Genomic DNA, 17,686 nt, shown 5'->3' on the forward strand with positions numbered 1-17,686 from the left:
TTATGTGAAGAGACTTGTAACAGAAAGAATGAAAAGAAATGAATAGCTGTAATAATAGTTGTAATGTTTTTTGATAGAATCATGAACAGATTACAGATGATGATGGCACAGTGTTGAAAACTGTTTGATGGAGATGGCGCATCGTTGGATTTGTTTAGAATTAGACCAACAAAGAATCAACGTTACAACAACATTTAACCGATATTAGACAAACATTGAATCAACGTTTACGCCAACGTTGGACTAACATTGGACTAAAGTTGAATCAACTTTCCATCAACATTGGACCAACATTATACCAACGTTGGATCAACGTCACCCAACGTTGGACCAACATTGGACCAACGCTGCCATACCTGCCTCATCTGGACAATGATTATGCACTCATGAATATTCATTACATCAGTAAATGACCAAAATTTTAGGTAATATTGCTATAATAATTAGAGTATTTATGTTTATTCAATATTTCCACCATGAAAAGTTTCAGAAAAGTATGTGGCTCCATTACCATATCATATATAATCAAAACATATTATTCTAAGTGAAATATTCAAGGTTAAGTGTGGAAAATGATATTAACTGTATTCTGCCAAGTATAGCAAAGTTGCTCTATATATAGGAGTCAATGACAGGTTACAGTGGATAGGTGTAGGATGATAGGAATAGGATATAGGATTAGGATGTAGGATTTTAGGATAGGATAAGACATATGATGATAAAGATTTGAGTGTAGAGTTGTAATGGTGGACTTCACCTTGAAACCAATTAATGTTTTGTTAATTACTGCCATACGTTGGAATAACGTTGGAGCAGTGTTGGAGCAACGTTGTGACAACGTTGTAACAATGTTGGAGCAATGTTGCCAGACAACGTTGGAGCATTGTTGCTGGACAGCGTTGAACCAACGTTGTAAACATAGTTGGACTGACGATGTATGCAAGTGCACGTCCATCGCTGCTTCAACGTTGCCCATCAACGTTGGAGCAACGCTGTTATTGATGACTCAGCCGACATTATACCAACGTTGGAGCATTGATGGTGGACAACGTTGAACTGACGTTGGAAATGTTGTTGGTCTGACGATGTATGGACGTGCACTTCTATCGATGATACAACGTTGCTTACCAACGTTGTAGCAATGTTGTATTTGTCTATTTAGCCAACATTGGATCAACGTTGCCAGACAACGTTGAAACATTGTTGCTGGACAACGTTGAACTAACGTTGGAAATGTTGTTGGTCTGACGATGTATGCGCGTGCACTTCTATCGATGATGCAACGTTGGCCTGCCAACGTTGAGGCAACGTTGGGAAAAAAATTCCCAACGTTGATCCAACGTTGGTCCAACGCTGTATTGTTACCTGGGTTGTTTTCTACTGAAATGTATGTGATAATCAAGAATTGAGGTTCACGAAGGTTATTGAAATGATTAATGGAATCTCGCTAATAACATTTATCCTTCAGACTGGAGAGAACATGTACACAGTAAGAAGTCAGAGTGAGGAGGGAACACATGCTGTGGACATGAAGGTGGGAGTTATTACTTGCTTTGTCGGAAGAACTGGCGGGGCCTGCAAAGTGCAAACATCAGGAAGCTACAATCAAACATTTCAACGAGACATCTACTAATTTTCTTCCATCATCTTCAGAAGAAAGGGCTCTCATATTGAAGATTGCTACTGGAAGTAAGTATGTTGGATATGATTTGTTCATTTATTGTCTCACCTGCATAGCAGAGTGAGACTATATGTACTCCTCTTCCGACGGCGGCGGCGTCAACATTGGAATCTTAATTACTAAGGTTAAGTTTTTGAAATGGCACCATAACTTAGAAAGTATGTGGACCTATTTCATGGAACTTGGACATAAGGGTAATCAAATATTACTAAACATCCTGCCCGAGTTTCAGGTCACATGACCAAGGGCAAAGGTCAGTTAGGGTCAACAAACTTTGGCCATGTTGGGAATATGTCCCGGGGGGGGGGCACTCAGTATATAATGCATAGTGGGTATGTGCCGCGGAGGGGACCCCCATTTTCACACTCAAATTTTCGTTCCGAGGCATAGCATTTTTGTCTTATCGAGACAAAAAACAAAGAAAGCCGCTCCAAGGCATAGCACTTTGTTCTTATCGAGAAAAAAAAAGAAAGAAATCCGCTCCAAAGCTTCGCATATTTTTCGTTACGCCGTTCCGGTCGCAAGAAAAGCGGCCGCCGAGCGCTGTCCGACCATCGTCTCTGCGCTAGCGCACCCAGCGGAGGCCGCGTATAGCTGCATCATGCACGCATATGCCCGTTCCATAGGGGTACATACGCACGTACTCGCACGCTGGCGATCCGTTCCAAGGACCCCCGTTTTGACAAAATTTTAGTTCCGAAGCCCGTTCCGAGGACCCTCCTTTTTACAATAAGCCCGCTCCAAGGCCCCCGTTTTTTGTCTCGCCCGCGGCACACCCCTACCACTTTTTTGGTCGAGTGCCCCCCCCCCCGGGGAATATGTGTTGAATTGGCATTATAATTGAGAAAGTTCATGGATCTAGCTCATGAAACATTGACAAAAGGGTAATATAGTATGAATGATTGTTTTGCACATGTCTTAGGTCACATTATTATGGTCTAAGGTAATTTTTGGACAATGGACATAATATTTTATTATCATATTGTTTTCTTCTGTGAATAATTATTCATTAGCTCTTTTCAAAGGCAGCTCTGCTTGCTATATCAAATTGCGTATTGCAGGCGAGACCGCCAGAGGCGTACCACTTGTTTATTTATCTATTTAAAAATTTATTTTTACTTTCTTTCACTTGAAATTTAGTGCAGTTAAAGTGATCTCTGATCTCAAGTCCCCTTTAAAGTGGGATGTTTCTCATTCACTTGTACACAAATCTCAAGTGAGAGGCCAGCCCGGTCAATAAATGTTTGGAAAGCATGAAGTTCACCGAAATTTGGAGTCTGATGCTTGGATTTGTAATGATCTCTCTTAGAAGTCTTTCTGTAATTCATCCAACATCCACGTATGATGTAATGTACACAGAAACGTTCTTAAAGCCAAACCATAGTCTACTTGCTGAGACTAGCAATTCTATAGCGTTACCATCTTCCAGACAGCGCCGCATCTATTACGTAACAGCTCTCTGGAATGGAGGAGACAAGTAACTTTGCAGGCGCGAAGTTTAAAAACAGAAGTTAGAACAAATTGCCCTGAGAAACCCCCTCGGGCTATTAAATGATTGACGTGTAGGGGCTTTAGCAAAACCCTAGTTAATGTGAGAACTGAGAATATCGGCATTACATTGAATTTTGTGTTATGGTTTCTTAATGCGGTTGAATAGGATGTCCTAAAACTTGTAGAAACATACTATTGCAACACAGCCCTGAGAGGGTGACCTGCGAATAAACATGAAGCTACTAATCTCTGGTCTGAAGCCTTGTCTGACTGGCCCATACTTTCTGAACGGTCAGACCCTTTAACATATTCTATTGTAGGGGGAGTGAGTAATCAATCAAATTGTTTGTAACGCCACATACACAATTATTTTTATTCCGTTTAGATGATGTGAACGTTCCATTCAGATGGCTAGAATCACTCCAGTCTGTTGAACCAATGGTAGGATCAGGAGAAGGTCAAACAGAACCATCTCTGCAAGATGTGCCAGATGCGAGTGGATCTATGCCTTGGAGCACGTTGGCTGGATCCTTTGATGCAGACAGTGGTGATGACTTCGAAATGGAACCAAAGAAAGTCCAAGACCCACAGCTTGTGCGTATCCAGAGTTTGGAAGTTCAAAGAGACTATTTCACAATGCTTTTGATAGACGTCTTCATGGTGGCAGTAGTTCAGGAAAGTGTGAGTTACATTCATACTATTCATTGAAATTGACAAATACCAAAAAACATGTTTTATTCAATCTATAGATGACATGAGTGCCACTATGCTCTTAAAAATAAATTTAAAACAAAGTCGTATCATGTGAAAAAGTGATGCTACAAATCAGTATTTATTTATATTCTGATAAATATTCTGAGAGTAGTGACATTATTATTATTACTGTTATTATTTTATTCAGCAATTTCAGAGTAATGAATACAGAAAAAATAGGCAATCACAAGTTACATGCATGAAAGTAATCGCAACATAGTGTTGTATTCTCACTGATTTGACCTCAAAACAATGAACATTTTCATGATGAATCATGGATTGACAAAGCATTCCACTTAAATGATAGTGTTCTACATTTGTCGTTTCATATTTTTTTTATTGTGCATGAATTATTTTGATGATGTTTGCATGAATTTGTTATTTGCCATCCATTTACATGTTCATTGTTTCAATGCATGTGTCTAACAGAAACACTTTCACAAGAGGAAGAAGAAGAAGCAGCAGGCAAGGTGATTGAACAGGGAAAGGGTTTGATTCGGGGGGGGGGGGGGTTGACGAGTGGATACCATGCGCGACCATGAGATCTCAAAAAGCACCTTAACACGTATTTTCCATATTCTGAAAATGCACCCCTTAACAAGTATTGGCTGGGGAAACCCTACCCCTAACAAGTATTGGAAACAAGACGATACTATTGGCAAGTATTCCCTGAATTGAAATACGGACGTCGGTCATGGGTTTTACCTTTACCTACATCATTGGTTTTAGTACAGCCCCACTCGCGCAAATCGTAATCTTAACACATAGTGTTGATTCTTGGGGCAAAAAGTGCTTTATAAAACATTTTTGTCTTGATTTTTATACCCTCGCAAATTTTGACCCTAAACACGTAGCTTTCATGGAAACCCTTTTTTCATTATTTTAGTGTTTTTGACACCCTTATTATGTTACGTCAGTAACATGTCCTATCTTGAAAACGACATCCTTTTTACATGTTTTTTGGTCGCGCATGATATCCACTCGTCAATGTAAGTGCCCCCCCCCCCCCCGCGTTTGATGATTTTAACCCAAAACATTTGTATCAATCAGGTACAATGCAAATGATCAACAGTGTTGAATGTTCAAAATCTAACAGATTCTAAATGTCATTCATGTGTTGAATATAACTCATTTTTTATTATCTTTAATATAATTCATTTTTTATTATCTTCATTTTCCATTCTTGTTCTGCATGACTTTTATGATGTGTTACCTCAATATTGTGCCAATGGATTAAGAGCATCTGATCATTTTGCATGAGTAAGTAGAATTATTTGATATGTGTTTTTAAACCATTAATCTTCACGTCCCAACATACAATAACATGAATATCAGTCATTGTTTGTTAAATTTTCACAGATAAAAAAAAGCAAAGGGAGTAAAAAATTAATGAAGGCATCTATCAATCCATCCATCCATAGATATGTTTATCAGTTTATCTAAAAATAATTAGTATGTGCATTTGATATTTTTCCCTAAAATAAATTTTCAATAACATCTAAACTATGCAAATAGTACAACTTGTTTTGATGAGGATCATGCCTTTATAGAGTTGTGCATGCATCAGCATTTTTTTATGAGGCAGTAAAGGTCATGATAACACTTTGAAATCGACCAGTAACCTTATTTGAGAATTGACCTCAGAGCATTTTGATTTGCAATTGCCTTTTTAAACAGCTCTCACATGTTACAGTTACTGTAGTTATATTTTGTTTGATAAATTAAAATTTAACCTATTTTTGAATCACTGTTATTTTTATTTTAAATCATGTTTATCATTCATTTGTGTATTTTTTATCTATGAAATACATGTGCCTGTTGACTTGAAGTATTTTCTTTTCTTTGGTTTCAGCTCCAAATCATTTGGAGGAAGGTCTTCAGGAAATGTTTGAAGACATGAAACGAAGACTTCAAGGAAATCCTGAGGTGTTTGAGGGCCCTGTAAAGAAAATGTTGAAAAGCTATTCAAAGTTGAAAGGGAATAACAGTTTAACCTCAGCCATGAGTATGTTTGGTCGGTATAATGGTATCAACTTTGCAAAGCGTACATGTACATCATCAAAGACCAAGGCTACTGATCAGTCACCTCTCACCTCTGGGCCCAGCATTGGTGTTCAACCGTTGTCAATCGCCAGGAGAAAAGTGAAGCTTGGGGGTAGGAGAAGCTTAACAAGGGGCCGGCCAACCAAGCAAGCTGCGACTCAGGAACATGGTTATGCCAAAGGATCCCACTCTCAATCAGGGATTCCAAAGAGGGCAAGAGTAGCTGCACCACATTCACTGAGCCATGCCACTACAATGTGCCAGTCTCTTGGAAAGACTCACAGTTCTAAGTGAATCTTAACAGTGCATATATGCCCAGGGGGATCAAGAATAGTTTGATTCCTTAACTATAAAATCTGGGGTCTTCATTCAAAAGTTTTTTCTCTAAATACTGGTCATAAATCGCGACGACCAGGTATGCAGCTCTGATGTTTCGCGTGTTAGAAAAAAAAACGTGGTTTCATGTAAAAAATCAGTGCAACTTGTGTTGTCTCACCTGCATAGCAGCCACCGCTCTTCGGCGGTGACTATCAAATCTTAACCATAGGTTAAGTTTTGAAATGACTGCATAACTTAAAAAGCATATAGACCTAGTTCATGAAACTTGGCCATAAGGTCAATCAGGTATTACTGAACATCCTGCCTGAGTTTTGAGTCACATGACCAAGGTCAGAGGTCATTTAGGGCCAATTAACTTAGACCATGTTGGGGGAATCAGCATCAAAACCTTAACCTAAGGTTAAGTTTTTGAAATGTCATCATAATTTAGAAAATATAGGGACCTAGCTTGTGAAACTTGATCATAAGGTTGATCAAGTATTACTGAACATCCTGCTTGAATTTTACGTCACATGACCAAGGTCAGAGGTCATTTAGGGTCAATGAACTTTGGCCAAATTGGAGGTATCTGTTGAATTACCATCATAACTTCGAAAGATTATCAATCAGATTCATGAAACTTGGAAATACAAGTTATCATGTATCACTGAACATCTCATGCGAGTTTCAGGTAACATGACCTAAGTCAAAGCTCATTTAAGGTCATTGAACTTTGGCCATTTTGAAGGTACATGTAATTATTAGATTGCTGTCATAACTTTCAAAGTTTATAGATATAAAATATAAAGATATAAAATGTGGATATAGGGGTAATCAAGTATCACTGACAAGTTTTAGATCACATGATCAAGGTCAAATGTCAATGAACGTAGTATTGTATAATATGAATGTTTTTTTTTGTGAATATTTATTTTAAAGTAGTTTTCAAAGTCAGCACTGCTGCTATATTGAATAGCGTGATGCAGGTGAGACAGCCAGAGGCATTCCACTTGTTTTTTTTTTTTTGGGGGGGGGGGGAGCACCCCGAGTGCCCAACCGTCAGTATGTCACTGTCCAAAGGCACCATAACCTTTGTAGCACACAATGAAAGGATTTGAAAAAAAGAAACACTCTCTCCCATACTTTGGTAAAAAAAATTGTTCTTACCTAAAGAAGGAACATTAAAAACTAAAAAAGGACATATAAAAAGGAACAACAGAACTATTCAAGCAAATAATTAGACTTGGAAATTAATTTTGACTGTATAATTCGAAAATTATGGCAAAAATAATGAAAAAGATGAGAGGAAATCTGCTGATTAGCAAGAAGTCCAACCATCATATTTATCATTTCATGCCATTTTGGCGCAAGCCTCATTTTTAGCTCCAGAAAAAAAACATTCCAAAAACATTACGCTCAAGCATGAACAAAACTAAATCATTTTAATGGCAATTGAAGTATAAGACTTCAGAGCACCTATTGACACCAAAATATAGAGATCATAATTTGAAACAAAAATTTTATAGACTTTTCAAATCTGTCCCGTTTTTTTTTATACGCACTGTAGGGGTAATCAAGTATCACTGACAAGTCTTAGGTTGCATGATTAAGGTCAAATGTCATTAATTGTCAATGAACATAGTATTGTATCATTTTATGAATTGTGTTTTTTGTGAATAATTTTGGTATAGTCTTTTTCAAAGTGATTAAAAAAACCCAAAGGGAATAGGGTTACGTTCTTATTTGTATGAAGTTGAACATATATCCAAAACCATCTAAAGTCATCCTGTTACCACATTATTGTCTAAAGGTTATTGTTGATATTACGTAAAAGGGTTCCGAAAACTATTTGAGTTTGTAACAGAGCTGATATCAGATATCTTTCTGAATGCATTTCAAATAAAGAGGAAACGACGTTTTTTAATCCGCTGTATTCCAATGTGATTTTGTATTGAAAATGAATATTTGAAGATATTGTCTAGTGATGAAGAGTGATGCTGAGCAAAGTGCTGAAAGAATGTGTGAGGGCAAGTTTTTGTAGTATTTTTCCTAATAGACCTTCTGGTATTGACTTGTTCTGAGGTTTTCCCAACCTGAAATACTCTTCAAAATCACAGAGTATACATTTGCAGCAATGCTTGGTAGTACGCACCTGTTGGACAAAGTTCAGTAGTAGCTGTGATAAAAGACTGAGATAGATGAATAGAGAGGGGAAAAGGGAGAGGAGTGAGAAAGAATGAAAGGGTAGGATGAAGTACAAGGAGATTGATTTTGGAGAAAAGATTTAGAAGAATTGGGCCTTAAGCAAGAGGGGATAATGCTGAAAAAGAAAGTCTATCCAAGCAGAAAAACCAGATGAATAAAACAAAACGTTTGAGGAAAATTGCACAACTAAAAGAAAATTATGAAATTTTTATCATGAAAAACTAAAAAAATCACAAGACAAATTGCTGATTTTATGAAGTCATGGATGTACCACTAACCATTTATTTGTATTCATACTGTAAAAATTCATCATTTGACCAATCACATAATTTATTCAGAACTTCAAGTTAACCTTTTCATATTGTTATGTACGTAGGCCTTCTTAAAATATCTAATGAACTCAAAATATTGAGCTTGTCTATACTTATACCTTAAATCACTCAATTATAAATATTGAATCATTAATTAATATAAAGTCTGTAGTAATGGAAACATGAAAAAAAAACATATCTATCATCGAGATATCCTGGTAAAAGTGTTGAGGAAATCGAAATTTCGAAACAGTAAAATTTCATAGTAATGATATACTAGCAGATAAAATAAATGGTTAGTAGTGCACGTATGATGTCAGCAAGTTGGTTATTGCCCAGTGATTTTCATTTCATTAAAATTTCATAACTTTCTTATTGTCTGATTTCCCTCAAACTTTTTAGTTCTGTCAATCTGATTTTTCTTGTCCTGTTGATTTTTTTTTTTTTTTTGGGGGGGGGGGTTGGGTTATCTTTCCTGTTAAGAAAAATTTGAGAAAGAAAGAAAGAATGGAGGGTAGAGACAGGGGAAGCGGTGGGGGGGGGGGAGCCCCCCCCCTCCCACACACACACACACACATCTTATCTGCCCCATAATAATGATAATATAAAATCGTATTTCTATAGCCATGATAGCGCATATAACTGCAGAAGCAGTCCCTGTATATGTGCTTCATAAACAGCTAGAGAAAAGCAAACGTTCGCATATCAATACCGTAAATACAGACAAAATTCAACGACAAAATGAGCCTATTTAACAACAAATGCAGGTCTTGAGTTGGTAAATCGCAAGAGAGCAATGCTACGGAAGCTTAAAAGTGCCACCGAGATGACGAGATAATTCCTCGTCTTCTCGACTTTTTGGGTCCGATAAAGCGAGAAGGCGTGATCCGGTATCTCATCTTCTCAGCCTTTTTTGTCCAATAAGGCGAGACGGTGAAATTCCAAATCTCGTCTTCTCGACTTCTCGGATACGAGAAGGCGATAAAGCGAGATTCCAAATCTCGTCTTCCCGACTTCTCGGCTATGTGAAGATGAGAAAGCGAGATTCTAAATCTCGTCTTCTCGACTTCTCGGGTATGTGAAGGTGAGAAAGCGAGATTCCAAACCTCGTCTTCTCGACGTCTCGGGTATGAGCAGATGAGAAAGCGAGATTCCAAATCTCGCTTTCTCACCTTCTCGTACCCGAGAAGTCGGGAAGACGATATTCGGAATGTCGCCTTCTCCCCTTCTCGTACCCGAGAAGTCGAGAAGACGAGATTTGGAATCTCGTTTTCTCATCTTCTCATACCCGAGAAGTCGAGAAGACGAGATTTGGAATCTCGCTTTCTCATCTTCTCGTATCCGAGAAGTCAAGAAGACGAGATTTGGAATTTCACCGTCTCGCCTTATTGGACAAAAAAGGCTGAGAAGACGAGATACCGGATCACGCCTTCTCGCTTTATCGGACCCAAAAAGTCGAGAAGACGAGGAATTATCTCGTCATCTCGGTGGCACTTTTAAGCTTCCGTACAATGCAGAGGCCACTGTCGCCCAAATATAGAAAGGAGAATGCTGGAGAAAGAGAGAGAGAGAGAGAGAGGACGAGTGCTGAAATTTACACGAAGAAAAGAGATAGTCTGCAGCTAAAAACCCTATTTCTTTGTTTCATGCATCTGAATATCTGCAGGTGCCATAATTGCGAACAAAATGTTCATAAAATCTTTTTCGCATATGTAGGAATTGATATGTAATTCAAGCGAATTAGGTCCAAACAAACTAAACGCTTTTTAAAAGATTATCTTATTCATATGTTGAAATAAGGTTTGTTTTTTAAGGCTAATTTTTTTTTTACGTATCGCGTGGTCAACTTGTTAGACTTTTGCGCGAGCCGTTTCTGTGGTTTTTTTTAATGTTTTGGCGGAGCAGTGGTGTAAAAAAAAAAATACGCCGGACGCGGTCTTTGGTCCCCGGTATAGACTCGGCGCCGCGCCCCGTCTACCGGCATCGCTGGAGCGCCCGCGAGCTCGGAGCTTACCTCGGCTCTGGATGAATATTGCAGAAAATACAAGTCTGCAGTCTGATTAACCCACCAGAATTATATGATGATTATCTAAAAAAATTATAATTAAATCATTACAAAAAAATCATAAATATTTTCGTTGATGGGTTGAATATAAATAAGAGATTGTTCTATCACAACCAGAAACAGACTTATTTTTCTTTCAAGTTAAGGTAGTTATGGAAAGCTATTTGCGGTGGTACGGTACAAGGGAGTAGGACCCAGGGGCCCGTTTCTCAACACATGGACAAGTTAGTCATATCTTTATCCACCAACCACGGAGTTAGTTCCAATCTTACTAAACCTGTTTCTCGAAAGGCTTCCTAACTAGAATACCTTGATATCGATATACTATCGGTAAAAAGAGCAGACGAGACGTAGCCTTAGTCACAACAGAGCATAATTTTCCAAAAGAATAATTATGACAAAGTTGCAAATATTATGATGAATTGGGAAATAAATCTTTTCAAAATAATAGCACAGGTGAATTATGCATCATACATACTTAGACCATGAAGACTGGAGCATTCAATTGCAGAGAAAATTAAATTATGAATACTTCATTTCATGACTAAAAAATCACTTGTGGACGTTGAGATGGGTACCCCCGGGATACCCAATTTTAATAGTTTACGAAAGTAAACCATAACGGTTTTCTCTGTAAAATGATGATAATTATACGGACTTTTACGATTCCAAACGTCATCAAAATATAGTTTAACGAAATATTTTTAATCATTGATACCGAAAGATACGATATTGGACAAATTATATGCATAAATTAGAGATAGAATTTATCCAACTGTTTATAGGGGTCTGAAAACAGCAAATACGAGTTCAGTTATGGATGGCCTGACGTGGTAGAATCTTTATCGATTAAATCATTTTACTATTTCAAAATGAATGGTTCTGTGGCGTTTACCAACAGTTTTTATAGTTTCTTTGTATTACAATTATCATTGAATGCATTAACCCACTTGTTTTGTGATGTAATTTCAACCTCTATGATTGATTACGTAAGATTATAATTTTAAAATATCTAGGCACTTTCGCATGTCATAGTCTACCCACGTGATGCCATACGTCATTAAGAAAGAAGTTATGACAGGTTCGGAGGTGTCATAAATATTTAGTGAGGTTGTTGTACCCGATCTTGGTAAAGAGGGCTTCGTGAAACGGTTAGCGGACAAGTAGCTCACTATCTCCGATTTAGTCAAGAAGTTAGACTTATGACGGTGTTGAGAAACGGGCCCCTGATCGTAAAGGATAGGAAGTCCCCCTTCGACGAAATTTTGCAACTACTGGGCTGGGGATTTATATTGCAGAGGAAAGCATGTAGTCATAGGCGGATCCAGGGGGGCCGAGGGGCCCGGGCCCCCCTATTGGCGGAGCAAAAAAAAAAAAAAAGGGGAAAGAAAGAAGAAAAAAAAGGGAAAAGAGAGGAGAAAAAAAGAGAAACATAAGAGGAGGTAGACGAGTGAACAGTGCAGTGGCGTACCGTGGGTCACGGCTTTGGGGGGGGGCACCAGCAAAAATTTTGAGTCACTTAGTGAGCGCGCGAAGCACGCTCAGTTGTCAGGTATACTGACCTAATAGAGACATTTTAAGGAAGCACTTGCATGTAGTCATTGTAATCATGAATAACATACGCATCTCAGCAATCAAATAATGCGAGCGCGATGCGCGAGCTGGAAATTGTTGATATTCAGACCTAAAGAGGGACTTTATAATCGAAAATTTTTGTATATATTGATCCCAAACAGGGAGATCTTAAAGACTATATTTTAGGAATCTGTTAATAGTATACATATCTCACCATGTAGTCGTCTAATGCGAGTGCCAAGTGCTTGCTGATTTTGTTAGAATTACATTTAAACACATATGAAACACTTGTAGTCATTGTTATCATGAATAACATAGGCATCTCACTAATCAAATATTGCGAGCGCGAAGCGCGAGCTAAAAAATTAGGAATTTCAAACATGAGGAGGGGCAATTTAAGGCTTGTTTGTAGGAATTCACTTAGACCATAGGTATTTCACTAACCAAATGATGCGAGCGCGAAGCGCGAGCTGAAAATTTTGGATATTTAGATCGGAAAAAGGGACATTTCAAGGACTGATTTTAGGAATTCATGGAGAGCAGACATATCTCACCAATCCATTGAAGCGAACGTAATCACGGACAGGAAATGTTTTATATTAAGACCTTAACATGGGGCAATCACTTTAAGTAGTCATGAAAAAGAACCATATGTCACTACATAAAACAATAATATATTTGGTGTATATTGACTTGAAAACGGGAGGTTTTCGTACAACAGGTTTATATATCTCATTAAACAGACAATGCGAGCACCAGGAACAATGAAGTCATGGACCCTAAGCGAATTATGTTTCATAAAGTTATGATAAAAATGTTTCCTATGTAAAATAACATAACATCATAACATGATTATAATACAATATACAATTATAATAAATAATAATTTCTTCTTTCCCACTACGTTCCTCTTCCTTTCTCCCTCTTTTTCTCCTTTTCCCCGTTTTTTTTTTTTTTTTTTGGTCTGCCGATTGGGGGGGCACGTGCCCCCCCATGCCCCCCCGTAGTTACGCCACTGCGAGTGAATAAAATAAGATGAGGGGAAGACTTGGAAAATAATTTCTAAAATCCGTCATGTCGAGATATAAAATTTTCGCTCGCGCTTTGCGCTCGCATTGCCTTTTAGGTGATTTACATATCTTGCTCAATATGGAGCTTAAAATATCAAATTTTGAAGTCAATAAACAAAACATATTTCAGCTCGGAAATTGAACTTTTATTATTTTGTTTGATTTACAAATTGATTTTCAAAAAGTGCTATGTACGATTTTCTGTTTTATGGTCTGAATATTAAAATTTTCTGCTTGCGCTGCGCTCGCAAAATTTGATTGTCAGGTACCTATTATTTTCCTGTATTCCATTTCATTTTATTTCATTTATTTATTTATTCAAGTCCATTAAAATACATTGAGCATATAAAAATATCAAAATACATAAAGAAACAAGTAAACAAAGATACATAGTAAGATGCAAGTAAGATTTTAAAAAAGGCTAAGATTGTATAAGGATAATTACAGTACATGCATAAAAAATGAATATCCCCATTCAGGTCAGATTGCTGTGTAAAAACTTATCAGCTAGCGCTGCACGCTCGCATTTTGATTGGTGAGTTATGTATATCTCAATATTAATTCTAAATTTAAAATCCCCATTTGATGACAGTTTAACATAAATTTCGGCTCGCGATTTCCGCTCGCATTGATTGTTGAAAGATATCAACTCATGCATCTTATTCATAATTACAAAAATGCGTTAAAATAATGTCCAGTTTTCAGGCCATAATATTAACAGATTTTGCAAAATATCAAAAATTGTCTGTTCGCGCTTAACGCTCGCATTATTAATGTAGGAAACTTTCTAATTACTCATGATTTACAAAACATGAACAGAGTGTCCAGAATTTTTCCGCTTGCACTTCGCATCAATTGTTTAGTTATATACTTATCCTTTTCACGATTACAAAAAGTGCTTAGAATTTCCATTATTCAGGTAGAAATGTCAAAATTTTCAGCTCGCGGCTCGCGCTTCGCGCTCGCATTTGATAGTTTAAATAGTTTAAACGTCTTCATGGCTAACAAGCAGCCGTTAACAGATCCCTTTTTCGATCAGATCAAAACGCGTATATTAAAATTAAATAAACAAATTCTGCTCGCATTAAATAGGAAGATTTCCAATTACTCATCCTTTTCATGATATACAAAATGAATAGAGTGTCCTATTTTTAGGTTTAAATCTCGAATTTTTCAGCTCGCGCTTCGCGCTCGCATCAATTATTTAGTTATATACATTTTCCATTCTTCAGGTAAAAATGTCAAAATTTCAGCTCGCGCTTCGCGCTCGCATTATTTGATAGTTGAAATATGTAAGATCTTCATTGCTAAGAAGATGCCGTTAACAGATCCGTTTTGTATCAGATCAAAACGCATATAAAAAATTCGCGCGAGCACTTTTTATTAAATAAGGCTTATGATATTAAATGAATATATATATGCATATATATATATATATAAAGCTTAGAAGTGACTATATATTAGGACTACCCCTTCTAAGAAACAAACAAAAATTAACTTCGAGCGACCGATCGGGGAAAATGTGGGTGAAAAAATTTTCGGCCCCCCCCCCCCCTATTGCCGAAGGCTGGATCCGCCCCTGTGTAGTGACGAGGGAAAAGCAAAGGAAACTGGGCAGAATGTTAAAGTGGAAGAGAAAAAAAAAAAAAAGGGGAGAAACCTTAGGATTGAGGGGTCAAGACCCAGGGGGACTCGGGGAGGGGGGGGGGGAGGGGTACTCAGTATAAGTGTATGATACCGGTAAGTATAAACAAAACAATAACATATCAAATTATTTTACATAGTTCTTTTTCAGCATACATTCATTCTTTTTACATGTTGTCCACATGACATACACTATTTTATATAAAGAGCTCTAGTGATGCCTACTTCATAACATAAATAAAAAATAATGACCACAGAATGATCGCAGAACATTTTTCTACTATTGATTACATAGACTACACTGTACGATTCAGGGGCGGATCCAGCCTTCGCCAATAGAGAGAGGGGGGGGGGGGCGGTGGATTTTTTTTCCAGCCACATTTTACCCGATCGGCCGCTCGAAGTTGATTTTTGTCTATTTTTTGAAGGGGTATTCCTATAATAGTAAGCTTTATTCTTATAAATCAACATACATATATAATAATCTCTTAAACCTCATTTTAAAAAGAAATTCGAACGCGAAGCGCGAGCTATTTATTTTAAATTTTATGTATTTTGTCCCAGAATTTAAATATTCTGGGCAATATGTTTGTGATTCTAAACAAGATGTGTACCCAACTAAATCATTACTGCGAGCGCGAAGCTTTGATCTGATAAAAAAAGGATCTGTTAACTGCTGCTTGCATAATGGAGACGTTACATATTTCAACAATCAAATATTGCGAGCGTGAAGCACGAGCTGAAATTTTTACATTTCTACCTGAAGAATGGAAATTCTAAGCACTTTTTGTAATCGTGAAAAGAATACGTGATGATGATGATGGCTTCTTGTAAAGTGCCGGTATTCGCCTCAGCTGGGCCAGCGGCGTAACAGGGGTCGGTGGCCAGGGGGGGCAAGAGCCAAAAATTTCCCGGTCATATTATGGAACAGGCAATGGCGTCATAAGGCAAAAATTTTGAGGGGGCGACATGGCGTATCGGGCAAATATATATATATAAGCGAGCGAGCAAAATTTTTTGACATTTTTATTGCAAAAATCAAATTTTGTGATAGATTTTGACATAATGTTAAAAAGATGATATCATATTTCACCCTCCTCTTTCCTTTTTTCTCTCTTTTTTGTACGACACGGTGATTCAGAACAGGAATTTTTGTTATGATTGTGAGCATCAGGGCGAAGCTCGTTATGCTCTAGGGGGCCGAGTATGGCGCTTCTGGCAAGAAGTAGCTTAATATAGGTCCCGAGCGAGCGAAGCGAGCGAGATAAAAATCACCTTTTCATGAGAATCTAACATGAAGATAGATTTTAACGTGATATTCAGAAAATATAATACACTTTCCTTTCTTTCCTCATTTTTTTTTGTTTGGTTGTAGAACTTTTGGGGGCCATGGTCCAAACTCATCCATATAACAGTGCTTTATGGGTGGGGTCCGTGGCAGAGCCCCGGAACCTCTTGATATCAAAGCCATTTTAAACCTTACAGATGGCCACTTATTTTAATCAAATTGCGTGTATATTTATATAGCTTAAACATAAATTCAATACAGTTGTGTATCGTAATCATCCAAATATTGTGAGGGGCACACCATAGCAAATGTGGGAAAAATTGTAAAAAGTCGCCAGCGAGCGAAGCGAGCCAGAAAAAAAATGGCCTGTTAAAATGAAATTCTAATTATGTGATAGATTTTTACATCATTATAGCAAATATCATGTCATTTTTTTTTTTTCATTCATCTCATTTCGCTGCCTCCTTCATTTTCTTTTATTTCCCCTTGGCTGTTGAACCACCCCCCGGTACGCCAGTGCTTCAACGTAAAGCTTATGATGCAGGAAGGGTCCATATAGGGGCCCGTTATAGAACCCATTAAAGGTTACATATGAAGAGCCCCCACTGCACGGGCTCTTGACTCTTGGACAGAGCCTTTGGAGATTTAGCAAGTTTATGATAGACTTTCATACGACATTATGCTATATACCATCCATTTTTCTTCCCGCTCGTTATCTCAATCCTCGGCAGCCCGGTAGTGTACGTTATCTTGTCCCTATTCTTTATTTTCCAATTTAGATTTTGGCTAATTCCATTCTGCCTTTATTTCCCGCTTTTGTTTGCCTTTTTGTCATCTTTAATTTATTTCCCTGTCTTACTAATCATGCTAATGTATTTGTATATCGGGGCGAATTGTTCTTTCTCACTTGTTCTTTTTTCCTTCTTTTTCCCGTTATCTTTCCGTTTTCCCTTTTTTATGTTTTTTCCTAGTTTTCTTTCCCTTTTTATATGTTTTTTCTTAGTTTTCTTTTCCCTTTTCCTTTCCCTTTCCCCCTTTTTCTTTCCTTTCCCTTTCCCTTCCCTCCCCCCTTTTTTTTTTCTTTTTCCCGTTTTTTTTATTTTCCCCGGTGAGCTCCGCCAGGGGGGGGGGGGGGGCAGCTTGCCCCCCCTGCCCCCCCCGCCTGTTACGCCACTGAGCTGGGCGCTCATGGCGCTTGCTCAAAAATAGGAAATATCTCACAAATTTCAATGTCTTGAAACA

At 37.7% G+C, this 17,686-nt stretch overlaps 1 protein-coding gene across 1 annotated transcript; it reads left to right on the forward strand.

Annotated features, from left to right (window-relative positions):
• The first annotated feature begins 4,951 nt into the window (after nt 1-4,951).
• On the forward strand, nt 4,952-8,210 carry LOC129261103 (uncharacterized). Its single transcript, XM_054899150.2, has 2 exons — nt 4,952-5,185; nt 5,778-8,210. Exons 1-2 carry the CDS (start codon nt 5,182-5,184, stop codon nt 6,260-6,262), a joined length of 489 nt encoding a protein of 162 aa, XP_054755125.2. The 5' UTR covers nt 4,952-5,181; the 3' UTR covers nt 6,263-8,210.
• The last annotated feature ends 9,476 nt before the right edge of the window (nt 8,211-17,686 follow it).

The sequence above is a fragment of the Lytechinus pictus genome, unplaced genomic scaffold (genome assembly GCF_037042905.1).
Source record: "Lytechinus pictus isolate F3 Inbred unplaced genomic scaffold, Lp3.0 scaffold_20, whole genome shotgun sequence".
Lineage (NCBI taxonomy): Eukaryota > Metazoa > Echinodermata > Echinoidea > Temnopleuroida > Toxopneustidae > Lytechinus > Lytechinus pictus.